This window comes from Phascolarctos cinereus, unplaced genomic scaffold (assembly GCF_003287225.1).
Source record: "Phascolarctos cinereus isolate Bilbo 61053 unplaced genomic scaffold, phaCin_HiC Scaffold_2;HRSCAF=192, whole genome shotgun sequence".
Classification (NCBI taxonomy): Eukaryota; Metazoa; Chordata; class Mammalia; order Diprotodontia; family Phascolarctidae; genus Phascolarctos; species Phascolarctos cinereus.
The window spans coordinates 25,069,025-25,082,319 of NW_027555625.1; the positions used below are offsets into that span (position 1 = coordinate 25,069,025).

The 13,295-nt window shown below is 49.4% G+C and overlaps 1 protein-coding gene across 9 annotated transcripts; it reads left to right on the plus strand.

Annotated features, from left to right (window-relative positions):
- The first annotated feature begins 546 nt into the window (after positions 1-546).
- On the plus strand, positions 547-8,829 carry AP5S1 (adaptor related protein complex 5 subunit sigma 1). Of its 9 annotated transcripts, none has more exons than XM_021001021.2 (4): positions 547-2,277; positions 2,675-2,878; positions 6,182-6,376; positions 7,478-8,829. In XM_021001021.2, the coding sequence occupies exons 3-4, from the start codon at positions 6,201-6,203 to the stop codon at positions 7,902-7,904; spliced, it is 603 nt and encodes a 200-aa protein (XP_020856680.1). In that variant the 5' UTR covers positions 547-2,277; positions 2,675-2,878; positions 6,182-6,200; the 3' UTR covers positions 7,905-8,829. The 9 variants fall into 9 exon arrangements, with proteins under 9 accessions (XP_020856680.1, XP_020856683.1, XP_020856682.1 ...); XM_021001024.2 differs by having other exon boundaries at positions 2,675-2,765; XM_021001017.2 differs by having other exon boundaries at positions 549-2,277; positions 6,130-6,376.
- Positions 8,830-13,295: the final 4,466 nt, after the last annotated feature.

Genomic DNA, 13,295 nt, shown 5'->3' on the forward strand with positions numbered 1-13,295 from the left:
GACCTAATTGAATTCCAAAGGACTCATGATGAAAAATACAATCCCCCTCCAGAGAAACCTGAATGCAGGTCAAAGCGTATTATGTTTCATTTACTTTTTTTTTCTGTGTTGAGTGCATGGGGGAAGGTCTGTGTTTTGTTTCACATGACTAATATGGAAATACGTTTTGCATGGCTGCACACGTATAACTTATGAATGGGATGTCCCAGTGAAGACTCCTCATTGTAATTAAGGTTTGGGATAAGGCTGAGTGGGATGAGGGGTCCTGAGAAAACTTCTTAGAAGAATAAACAAATTGTATTAGACTCAAGGCAGGCATAGCAGCCTGACAGACCTGTTTCGATTTACTAGAAATCACCTGATTTACGGGGAATTCAACCCCAAGTACCCCCCCATGCCATTGTTCAGTAGTTAAAGTTTGCCAAGCCTGAAACTCCTGAAGAAGCCCCCCCCACCCCATCTTGTTGTACCTGAGTGGAATAGAGACCACTTACCCAAATAAAAACTCAGAGGTATCTCCAGGTAGAAAACAGAAGGTTTTATTCTAGCAAGTCTCAGGAGAAAGTTGGGTGTCTCCTACCCACAGCTGACTGGTTTACAGAGGCAAAGCACAAACACCAGCAAGCAGTATATACAGTCTTAAACAACCACTCCAAAAAACCCCCCTCCCCACCTGTTTGTCTCAATCTCTTTATCCTCATTGGCTGAGGCAGAAGACCTCACAGTCTAATTTAGACCCCAAGAGATACATTTTACTCAAAACTAGCTTGGGAGCTAGAGGATTGCCTTATTTGGTAAAGTTAAGGCACAAAACAACAGAGCGGGTGGTTACAAAACCAGGGAGGGGGTGGGCAGTTGGTTCACAACCCCCTCCCCAGAAACAAAAGTGAAACTTAGGCCCAGCTGGTGCTGAAGCTTTACTACATTTACGGAGCCTAGCTTGCATCTTATGTGAGAAACTTCCACATGTCCCATACATACCTGTTGCTACATTTCGGTCATGGTAACCTGGCTGTACAGTTGTGTCTAGCTTGACTGCACATCTTTAATTGCTTCTTTGGCATTACTTCAGCAAACTAAGGGGCTAAATATAGATCTCTTTGTTTTATTTTCTGTTTCCATAGATTGCGAGCCAAACATTGGCCAGTTGCTGGGAGGGGGGAATTTGCCCATTAGGGCTACTTAATTTGGTTCTTAGCTCCTGTACTCTGTCTCCCTTCATCAGAACATTCTGGTGGAGGGACACCCTATTCTCGAGCATAGCCAATTAATTAACTTCCTGTTTCTCCTTGAAAAACCTCTAAGCGTGTTTTTTTCATTTGAGTGGCATCCCACACACCTAGATCAAATTACTTAACATCTCAGGGAACCGGGAGGGCAAGGCATGAGGGAGAGAATTTGGAACTCAAAATTCAAAAGAACTAGTTGTTTTTACATGTAACTGAAAAAAAAATTCAAGAAAAAAAAGCCCAAATACTGAGAAATACTATGATATGGCAGATAATTTAATTAAATTTATCACGTTAACTGTGTCTAATATGGGCAGAGTCCTTGCCTTCAAAGGGCTTACAGTCTAACGATGGAACCAGGCAGAGCCGGAAATCATTCTCTTTGGAGGAGGGTAAAGGGAGCCCCAGACAAGATGCAACGAGGGCTCCGGCCCCAGCTTTTTCTCCAGAGACCCACGTATTTCGATGTGGAAGGCCAAGGTTCCCATTCTGCAGGCGAAGAACTGAGACGTGGAGAAGAAAGGCTATGCCACTAATGGGTGGCAGAGGCAGGACGTAAACCGAGGCTCTCCGCGCAACGGCTATGGACAGGGCGGGAGCGATACAGGAAGCGGCTGTCACGGAATTGGAGGACACACGTGGTTTAGGGAGTCACGTGGAGGCCTGCAGAGGTTGTGCTTTGAACCTAGCGCAATGGAGAGCCAGTGCAGGAGTGGGAGCAGGAAGGGAAGTGCTCAGACTCATGACTTGGTAAAATCACTGTGTGGAGAAACCGGAAGCACATTCCCTTGGAGGTCCCGTCCAGCTCTAAATGGACGAGCGACGCCTCCGGCCGCGCCCCAGCCCAAGCCGCCACTCCTCTTCCCTCCCCTCCTCCACTTGCAGCCCCGCCTCCGCGGCACACGCAGAGCGCTTTTAAAGCCCTCTCTGGCTCCGCCCCGCGTCGTCGTGCGTGTTCGTGCGTGCGCGTGACGTAAGCATCTCCCTTGAGCCCTGGCTCCGCTGCGTCAGGGGCTCGCCCCCGAAGCTGCCCAGCCCGGTAAGAGAGGTGAGAGCGGCAAGTTCTCTCCCGGGTGGCATCAGGGGGCCCATGGGGGGCGGTGCGGTGAGGAGGGGAAGGGGTGGAGGAGGCTGGCCTAAGAAAGACCTCCCTGCGCTTGGCTTGTGGTAGGAGAGGGACCACAAGGACCAGGATGCACTTGGTGCCGAGTGGCGCATGTGCGGAAGTGACGCTAAGGGCGCCCGCGGCCTCCAACCGCTGGCCTTAGAGTCAGGGGAGGGCGGAGCTAGGCGGGAGCCAGGAAGGTCAGCTGACCCAGGAAGCCCCTCCCCGGGTCATGCTAGCCATCCCCCTGCTACCAGGCGGGGCTGGGAACATCTTTGATTGCCAGGGCCGTAGGATTATGTTTGTAGAGCTGGAAGGGGCCTCACCTGTCATTTTACAGATAAAGAAACTGAGGCCCAGCGAGATGAAGGGGCGCACGTGGGTGGAAACTGGCAGAACTTGAATTCGAACCCAGGACCTCGGATTCCAAAGTTAGAGCCTGTACTTCTCTACTGTTGTTTTGGAGGGAGGAAGAGCCCCTCCCCCCAAAAAAAAGGCAGCCCATCCCACTTGGGCCCCGAAATTCTCCCTGACATCAAGCCGGGTAATCAATAATAATAAAAATAGAAGAGAGCACTTATGTAGCGCTCTAAGGTTTGCAAAGCGCTTTACAAAAATTATCTCATTTTATCTTCGGTGCTGTTACCACCCCATTTTACAGATGGGGAATCTGAGGCAGAGAGGGGTAGGTGATCTGCCCAGGGTCACACAGCTGGTAGGATTTGAATCTAGAACTTGACTGTATGTTCTGAGTCACCTAGCTGCCTCTAGGTGAGAGCATCACCAGACTGACCCTGGGCCCCTTCCTTGTCTTGATGTAGACAAAGGGGCCTTAACCTCCTTGGCCACCATGCCCCACTTTTGAGTCATGTTGAGACCCCATGATCTTTTGCAGGCAAGCTGCTGCCTGGCCATGTCAGATAGATTTTTTTTTTTAACCTTAGTGCAAGATTGTATATTTATCCCTGTTCCGCTTCATTTTTCCAGATTTTGATCTGTTGGGATCTTTTTAGATCTTGACACCCTCCCCCTTTCCCCAAGTGCATCCCTTTCCCCCCCTTTGTGTTATCTGCAGATTTGATAAACAGATTCTCTACTTTATCCAAGTCACTGATAAAAATATTAAGGAAAGGTCCCTTAAGCACCGAAGATCTTCCAAATTCATTGTTGACCAGTCTCCAGTCTCATTCTCTGGACCGTAGTCCTCTGACCATGGGCGTTTCTTGGAAAAGATACTGGAGTGGCATGCCATTTCTTCCTCCAGTGGATTAAGACAGAGGTTTAGTGACTTGCCCAGGGTCACACAGCTGGTATGTCCCAGGCAGGATTTGAACTCAGGCCTTCCTGACTTTAGGCCTGGTGCTCTATCCACAGAGCCACCTAAGTGCCTACCCAAGTTGAAAAGGAATCATTAATGACTACTTTTTGGATTTCATCATTTGACTAGTTCTGAATACACCAGAGAGTCCTCTAATCTAGCTCTTCTTCATAAGAGTTTCATGAAGAGCTTGACCCTGGGCCAGAGATGGAAAAAATGTCCTTTTCTCCTTTGTCTGAAGCTGGGAGGGACTTCCTGGAGTGTTGCTTAGGGGGCTTATATTATCTAATGTGATTAATGTGGTTTGGTTTTGAGGTTTAGTAGATGGGGTGGGGTAGGTACATTTGGAAATGAATGGTATATGTATTCTGTTCCCTCTATGCTAGGACCTGCCTCTTTCTTTTTAGGCTTATCTCATCTTATGGGGAGCCTTTCTTGATTCTGCCTTCCCCTCCTTTCCTTCTCCCTTATTTTTGTAAATTTGAATCAGATTCCTACATACGAGACATTTAGCAGAGAAATTTACCATAAAGATTTTTTCCCCATTTACCTGTCTGTCTTCTAATTTTGGCTAAGGTGATTTTGTTTGTGCAAAACCTTTAAAAAAATTTTTTTGGCTACGCAGTGGGGTTAAATGACTTGCCCAGGGTCACACAGCTAGTTAAATGTCAAGTGTCTGAGGGCAGATTTGAACTCAGGTCCTCCTCCTGACTCCAGGGTCAGTGCTCTATCCACTGCACCACCCAGCTGCCCCCAACCTTTTTAATTTTATATAATCACAGTCATCCATTTTACTTCTTGTGTAATTCCAGGATTCTTTACCTGAGGTTCACAGACCTGGGGGTTCAGTGGACTTGGAGAGGGAAAAAAATTACATCTTTATTTTCACTAACCTTTGGTTTCCTTTGTAATGCCATATTTTATCCATTTAAACAATATTCTGAGGAGTCCAAAGGGCTCCATGATTAAGAACCCTTCATCTTGTTGACCTCTCTCTTTTATTTTTTTGACACCACAGCATTAAAAAGTTTTTATTAATTTATTTTGATTTATCAGCAATCACTTCCATATGCTTTTGAGTTTAAAATTTTTCTCCCCCTTCCTCCCCAAGATAGTACACAATCTGATGTAGGCTATACATTTACATTCCTATTAAACAGATTTTCACATTAGTGATGTTGTAAGTAAAAATTAGAACCAATAGGAGGAACCACCAGAAAGAGGAAACAAAACTCAACAGGGGGAAAAAATAGCAAGACATCACAGCATTCTTGATAGGCTCACTCACCCCTCTCCGTTCTCCCTCCCTCGCCTCAAAATTGAACTCTTCCTTGCTAACAAACAAAACGGTTAAACAAAAACAGCCAGTGTAGTTACTGTGCCCCAGAATCAAGCCCTCATTGCAACAACAACAAAAAAACACAACAGTGTAGCCAAAGTAAGTGGGTGACCTTGTCTCAGGACACTGGCCACCCTCCTCATCCCTTGTCTTTCTGTGTAAGAAAAGAACTGGTTTTTCAGGGGTTCCCGGGCTGGCTTGTAGTCCCCTTTTTAATGTACATCCCGGCTCTCTTGTTTCTCTGACGAGGGAGTTGAGCCCCAGAGAGACGGCATCATGCCGTATGCTAGAGCCCCATCCAGAGCACTTTCTCCTCTGTGTCCTGGCTGGGGGTCGAGGAGTCAGCCCACAGCCAGGGAACGGGTCTTCTTTCCACTTCTTCTGTATGTAGCCTGACAGGGCTTTAACAGGAAATACGGCCTACTGTGGCCCCAGATTCTAGCTTCTGTCTTCTCCGCCTGCTCACTGTGAGCTGCATGGGCAGAGGGCAGAGCTTGTGTCAACTCTGGCTATCCCCAGGCTCTGCACACAGTTCGTAAGATCGTAGATGCAGAGTGGAAGGGATCTCGGAGGCCATTTCTTTTTTTTTTTTTTTTTTGGCTAGGAAATGGGGTTAAGTGACTTGCCCAGGGTCACAGAGCTAGTGTGTGTTATGGGTCTGAGGCCGGATTTGAACCCGGGCTCTCCTGAATCCAGGGCCGGTGCTCTATCCACTGCGCCACCTAGCTGCCTCTCGGAGGAGATTCCTTCTAGCCCCCTGTGGAAGTGGAGGCCCAGTAGTCAGGTAGTAAGCACCCATGGTGGGATGTAAACCCAGGGCTGCTGACCTCTGCTGAGCCATGCTGTACTTAAGAGGGGCTTACTGAGTATTGGACGGCATGCATGAACAGTCCCAAATTAGGATTTCACCCTGGATCTTGTCATGTTTTGGGGTTGCTTCTTTTGTGTAGTTTGGAGTCCCATAAAAACTGGGCTCTAACCACTTAGCTTAGTAGCCCACGTCCTTTGATTGTGTTTATCGAAATTCTGCACCACGGTCAGTTTAGACAAGGATCGTTCCATCGGCCCGGGCAACGGAAGGCTCTGTTTTAGTAAATATAAGGTCAGCATCAGCTTTGACCACATGCTTCTTCCACAGTCTTGCTGCTACCCTCCTCTTCTCCCCACACTGTCCTGGGTTCCCCTTTTAGGACGAAGCTTCCCGACACCATGGTCCATGCATTCCTGATCCATACGCTGAGTACCCAGGCCACTGGGGATGCTGCCTTCTGCCGGGTGCTGTACTCTCGAGTATTTGGGTCAGAGAGGTCACCAGATGACCCCAGGCCCCGCGGTCCAGAGAGGGACAGGCTGCTCAGGAAGGAGCAGCTGTTGGCCGTGGCAAGGTAAATGGGGCCTCCCTGCAGGTCCACTGCATATTTCTGGGTTCTCCTCCTCCCCATTTGCATCAAAAAAACCACTTGGTATTGTAAGAGGAACACCTCATATTGACATATCCCTCCGAGGTTTGCCTGTACACCACTTTCCTCCCAGTGACCCTGGCAGGTGGGGAGTGCAAGAATCATTGTGCCCATTTTATAGATCCAGAAACGGGGGCTCAGAACGGTGAGGTAACTAGCTGGCATCCACACCCAATTCTGCTGATTGCAACTTCTGGGTTCTTTCCACTCAACAATTCTATTGTTTAGGATAGCAAGGAAGGTAGCCCCGCCTCAAGAAAAACTAGAAGAAGCTTTCCAGAGTCAGACAAATTCTTGGGGATTATCCACTGACAGTGTGCTGTTTATTTTTGGTCTGGACCAATTTGGCAGGGGCCAACTGTACTTAAACCCAGCTGGATCTTAAAGAGAACGACGGGTGGAAAGCAACCCTTGTGGGATGAATGGACCTTTTGTGGAGGCAGGAATGCCTCGTCCTACCCTGCCCTGCCTGGCCCCCTCCGTCCTTTCATCAGGGCTTGGCCACCCAGCCCACAGCCCCAAACTGTGAGGGCCCCAGAGCTTGGGGTGATATCTTATGCTCTCCTGGCATAGCAGCCCCTGAAAGCACCTGGAGCCAGACAGCCTGGCTTCTTCCGGGCTGGGCTGACGGCTCCCCCTGCTGGCCTCTCAGAGTCGGGCATGTAGGTGTTAGAAAGGCTGCCTCACTTGGGACGCCAGGACAACACACTCACGTGCCCTGTGTTTGGCGAGCCCTTGGAGTACATAGGGGTAATTCTTCCCATTTGACAGATGGAGAAACTGAGATTTAGGTGATCCAAGGGGCTGTCTCCCAGGTGGGGGCTGTTGGCACCACCCTCGGGCACACATTCAGACCACGGTGAGAGGGGGTGCGGTTTTACTCCTTGGTCAGAGGATGCCTCCTGGAAGTGGGTGGCCGTGAAAGAAAGCAGCAGGGTGTCTGCCCTTCTCTGTTCAGAAGCCATCCCCAGGTTTTCATTCTCTTCGGTCCCCCTCCCGTGGGTCTGAATTCTGTTCCTCCCTTAGACAGGCAGAGTCAGCATGTAAGCTGCTGCAGCAGGCATCTGGCCGACCTCCCATGGATCTGCTCCCCCAGTCCTCTGATGAGCCCGTCGCCCTGCACGATGCCCCCACGGGGGTCTTCCGCCTTCGGCCTGGGGACCCATTCCAGGAGGCCAAGGTCGCCGTGTGGCTTGGGGTCCTGTCCCTGGGCTGTGTCTTGGTTTGCGAACCCCATGAAAATCTGCTGCTAGCTGAGAGCACCCTGCGTCTGCTCGCCCGCCTCCTCCTGGATCACCTGAAGCTGCTTTCCTCGGGCAGCGACATCCTCCTCAGAGCGGACCGCATTGAGATCATCCTCAACCACTTCCTTCCGCAGGGCCAACTGCTCTTTCTCAATGACCACTTTGTTCAGGGATTGGAGAAAGAATTGAGTGCTAGCTTGTCCAGGTGAGGGCCTCCCGTGAGCCAAGCAGGCCAGGCCTGGGGCCGAGAGGGGGCCCTGCTGAGGCAGGCCGTTCCACTCGGTTTGGGGTACGGAGGGTGACATTGCAAGGATTGACCGCCGGGTCTGGTTTGTCAGAAGAAGCGGTGGGACTGAGAACCCACAGCTCTCTGTTGCCCTTCACTCTGCTTCCTGAGGAAAGCTCTCCTCTCCGGCCCCATGTAGGTCTTGGCTGGCTCATTCCCCCTCAGGTTGTTCCACTCTGGGCTCGGGTTTGATTGGAGAGACCGAAGCCACCAAATGGTTCCTTTACTGTCTCCTGGATACAAATGCAGACACTGTCACAAGATGACCAGCCGTGCAGCATCAGTGATGCCTTTTAGGCCCCTCTCCTGTGCAAGTCATCATGGGTAATAGTATGTTTCAGTCTTCTGTCCACTGGCATAGCTTTACCTTGCTTTGAGTCAGCCTTCACTGTGGTTTTTATGGCAATACAAGGTTCTGGGATTTCAAGCTAAGAGAATACTGGTCTGAAGAAGGTAACTGGGTCATGCATCCTGTATTGTACCTCCCAGAAATACTTTTAGGGTGGGATCACCCAATAATTTTCTAAATTACACCTGTAGAAGAGGTCCATTGGGACGAATTCCCAGGGGTGACTTCTCCTATCGCTTTCAGGCCGTAGCATGGGCTGACTGTAAGGTCTGGCCAGTGGTAGAAGGGAGATAATAGTTTTGGAGACCATAGTTTTTACCACTTGAGTTTGTCTAACCTTGTATTTTGTTTATACTTACTTGTGTACATGTTGTATTCTCTGATAAAATGTAAGCTCCCAGAGGACAGGGAATGATTTCATTTTTGTTCTGCACGTCCAGTGCTTAGCTTAGTGCCTGGCGTGGAGTGGTGCTTAATAAAAGTTTGTGGATTGATTGGCCCTCTGTGTAGGATCCTAGGACCTGAGATATCATTGAGTCCAAGCGTTCTTAGCCTGGGCTCTGTGAACTTCTGTGACTGGGTTTTAGTATAATTGATTCCAGAACATCATTCTGAGAAAGGGTCCACAGGCTGCACCAGACTGACTGGCCCAGGGTTGGGAACACAGAAAAGGGGAAGAAGCCCCTTCAGTCTGTGCCTTTATTTCACCCATGAGGAGACTGATGCTTACAAAGATGGACCGACTTGCGTAGATTCAGACTTGGCACTTAGCAAAGATGGAATTCAAGATGAGCTGCTGTGGCCCTCAGTGCCACGTTCCTTCTGACCCTCGCACAGCCTCCTTTGTAAGCCAGCGGCTTGTACTGTCTAGTAGTGATCACAAGCCAGGTTTGGTGTTTGCCTTATTGCACTCTTGGAGGGAAGGAGGGAGCAATTTTAGCTTCCATAACTGCCGAGTTGGCAGGGGTGTGATGTTAGGTGTAGGCCGGGCAGCTTTCCCCAGAGGGCCGGCCTTTAGACCAAGGTAAGAAGGACTAAAGACAGGAGAATAAAGGTCCCTCCCTGTGGTGGAACAGGAAAGGGTCACTGCCAAGGACCTGGGTTGATTGTTTTACACCTGCTGACCTGTGGTGGATATAGACTCCATAGTCCATAGGCCACAGGGACAGCCTTGGGTGCCTGGAACTTTCCCGGTAGTGGGATGTAGTCAAACTTAAAGGCCTGTGATTTCATCTGTGGGAGTGTATCCTTCACCCCCCAGATCCCAGCTCTCTAGACACTTAGTATAAGGTTTTGAGGGGCAGTGGCCAGAGCATGTGTCTGTGTGTAGCCAGTCCGATGAGGAGTGACGCCAAATTTAGCCCGGCTGGTCTTCAGCCAGCAGAGACAGTCCAGAGCTGAGCTCCTGGGTGGTGGCTTTGCAGCCTGTCAGGATCTACCAGTGTTTGGCCTCCCCTGGCCAGTCTGCCCTTCTAGGACACATGGTCCACTTCAATCCACCTTGGGCCAAGAGGAGACTGTGTAGAGTCGGCCAGGGGCCCAAGAAGTCCTTATGATTGAATGAGCCACAATGTTTGTTCAGCAGTTTGTCCCAAACTGCTCAGATGCGGCTGGATTTGGAGTTTGAAGTCAGGCTGGGCCACCTGGGACTTGGCATCTTTAGGTGATTAATAAGTGCTTTTTGATTGTGCCAGTTTTCATGCCAGGCACCAGGGCTCTAAGGAGGAAAGACCCATGCATCAATAAGCCCGTAAAGCAGGAGGGCCCTTACTAGCAAGAAGCCCAGAGGAGCCAGTAAAGCCTCTGGCAGGTGTGAATGAATTTATTTAGCAAGCACTGACTGTGTTGGAGGCCCTTGGTGTGTGAGTAGCTGAGCTATGAATGCAGAAACAAAGCAGTGTCTAGGAACAGTGGCAGAACTGATTTGATGGTAGTTTGTGGCTCTGGAACTGCAGAGGATTGGGGAAGCAAGAACATATTCATGGTGAGAGGAGGAAGTGAGGTGTAGCCAGGCTGGGACTTTTCCTGAAATGCTGTTCTGAGCTCTGAAGGGGGCTGGGATCCTGAGAGGTGGAGGTGTGGAAGAGAGTGTATTCCAGGCATGAGGGGCGGCTTGAACAAAGGTCCGGAGAGGGGAGCTGGATTTTGTGTGTGACTAAGAAGAGGGTGGGCAGGGGAGCCAAGTGTCAGGAGCCTTGTCACCCCTTGGTGTCCATCCCAGAGGCCTCTCCTCTCTCTTCCTCACTTGATGTCCTCGGCTCCCCAGATTGAACTCTCACTTCTGTCAGTGACCCCCAGGTCTGTATGCACATGCCCTGCATTGCCTCTTCTTGTGGACTTCTCCAGGTGCATGGCTGGCCTCTAGGTCTCTCCAATACAAAATGTCCAAAACAGCTCATTATTAAATCTCGTTATTGACCACCCCAAACCCTGTCTCTTCCTAACTTATCCATCTCTTGGGGTGGATGGAGCACTGGGTGAGGATTCAGAAAGGCCTGAGTTTGAATCCTGGCTCAAACACTTTGCTGTGTGACCTTGGGCAAGTCATTTCACCCCCCCCACGGAGTTTCCTCATCTGTACCTCTACATCCAACAGTTGTCACATCTTTTGCATGTTTCTTTCTCTCCACTCCACCCCCCACCTCCCTAACTTAGTTCCTCATTACTCTTGTCTAAACTTTTGCAGTAGCCTCCTAATTGATCTTCCTGCCTCCAGCCTCCACACTCCTTTGACAGTGGTGTTCCTGAGGCATAGGCCCGACTGTGTCATTGCTCTACTGAATGAACTCAAGTGGCTCTTTAGTCTTAATCGAGAGTAAAAAAATGAATTTCTTGTTTGTGTTTTAAAGCCCTTCACCCCTCGGCTTCCATTTAACTGTCCAGATCGATTGAACGTGATTCTAGAGGCATTCTGCGTTTCTCCCAGAATGTCTCCTATGTGACATTGCATCCGCTTGCTTTTGGACTGGCTTTCCGTCCTTCAAGCCCGGCATGTCCTCTGCCCTCTCCTCTACCTTGTAGAGTGCCTGGCTTCCTTCAGAGCCTCAGTTCATGTGAGACCTTCTACAGGAAGCCGCTCTGGGCCCTCCCAGATGCAAGGGCCCTTCCCCAGAAAACTGTGCTGTGCATTTCATTTTCTTTCTATATGTTCTTTCCTCCCAAAGCTGTACCTTCCTCAGAGGCAGATAGGCTGCCCCTGAGTGCCTGGCACAGAATTCAATGAGGTCGAATGAGATCCCATGTAAAGTGCTTTGCACACTGCTGGATGAAATGCTGTCTAACATCATTACTGATTCGTCTCTTCTTGGTCAGTGAGTGAGCGGAGCCAGATTGTGAAGGGCTTGCGATGCCAAACGGGAGTGGGGATTTGGGTCTCACAGTCATGGAGAGCCACTGGTGTCGGAGCAGAGGAGGGATGAGCTTGCACCTGGGCTTGAGGAGTATAGTTTGTCCTCTGGGTGGAGCAAGGAGCCCAGTGAGGACATTGTGACCGTGAGCCAAGGAAAAGGGGACCGGGGCCTAACCTAGATAGTTTCCCCATCACTTTTCCTCTCTGGGTTCCACTTTCCTCTTCTGGAAAGTAAGGAAATTGGACTAGGTAGGTAACCGGAGGCTCCATCAGCTCCAGATCTGGGATCTTCAGCCACGTCCTCAGCATGGAGCCCGACGTCAGGCCTCTCTCCTCACTTCTCCAGCTGGATACCACCATGCCACATTCTTCACCACATCAAGTAGTCTAATGGAGTGTGAAAAGACCGTGACTTAAAGTTGAGGATTGGGTTTGAATAACAGGTCAGCCACCTGGAGTCAGGAAGACTCATGTCCCTGAGTTCAAATCTGGCCTCAGACACTAGCTGTGTGACCCTGGGCAAGTCACTTCACCCCGTTTGCCTCAGTTTCCTCATCTGTAAAATGAGCTGGAGAAGGAAATGGCAAACCACTCTGGTATCTCTGCCAAGAAAACTCCAAAATAGGGTCACAGAGGGTCGGACATCACTGAAACAGCTCAGCCTCAACCACGTGTTGATGTCTGTGATCAGTAAGAAGGGCAGGGCTCTCTACCATTCTTTGATCCTCTTGGATTATTGAGATCTGGTTGTCAGTGTGGTCCTTGGGCCCACTGGATCCTCCGAGGTTATGATCTTTTTCATAATACTGACAGTGAGGCTGGATTCTCTTATACTTCAGGCAGAGCAGCCCAAATGATGCAGAGCCAGACGCTAAAGAGATCTGCAGCAGTCGGTAAAACTATACCACTTCTTGCTACATCGTCCTTGTTTTAGGAAATAGTTATTTTTCATAAGTGTCATTGATACTGATCTGCAGTGGACTTACTGTTATTTGTAAATGAACTTTTAAAAAATGTACCTGTTTTTTTCCTTCCTAATGTGGTAAATATCAATAGCTATAACCCATCTTAACAAAAACTCTTTGGGGTCCTCAACAATCTTTAAGAGTGTAAATATGTCCCAAGACCACAAAGTTTGAGAGCTGATCTAAATCCAAGGCCACTTCTCAGGGAAGAAGGGGAAAAAGAAATAAGCATTTATACATCACCTATGCCAGATATGGAGCTAAGCACTTTTAGAAATAGTATCTCCTTTGGTCCTCACAATAACCTTGGAAAGTAGGTGCTCTTATTACTCCCATTTTACAGTTAAGGAAACTGAGGCAGAGGTCCAGTGACTTACCTAGGGGTCACCCAGTACTAAGTGTCTGAGGACTGATTTGACCGTGGGTCTTCCAGACTCCGGGTTCAGCACTGTGCCCTCTGGGGCCACCTAGCTGCTTGAGGACAGGTCTACCTTCGTGACTGACCTTGGACCCTTACTCTGAATTTTCCTATGCATGTATATTTAGAACACACACTTGAGCAAGACCATTCATTCATTCATTCATTCCACATTTAATGAAGCACCTGGCAGTGCTCCAGGCTCAGAATACAACAGTCCCTGCCTTCCAGGA

What these genes read in the sequence shown, in the direction of transcription:
- AP5S1 (XM_021001021.2), top strand. Translation starts at nt 6,201, where the DNA reads ATGGTCCATGCATTCCTGATCCATACGCTGAGTACCCAGGCCACTGGG. An exon ending in CAGCTGTTGGCCGTGGCAAG is followed by an intron (nt 6,377 to 7,477) that starts GTAAATGGGGCC and finishes TTCCTCCCTTAG; the next exon opens with ACAGGCAGAGTCAGCATGTA.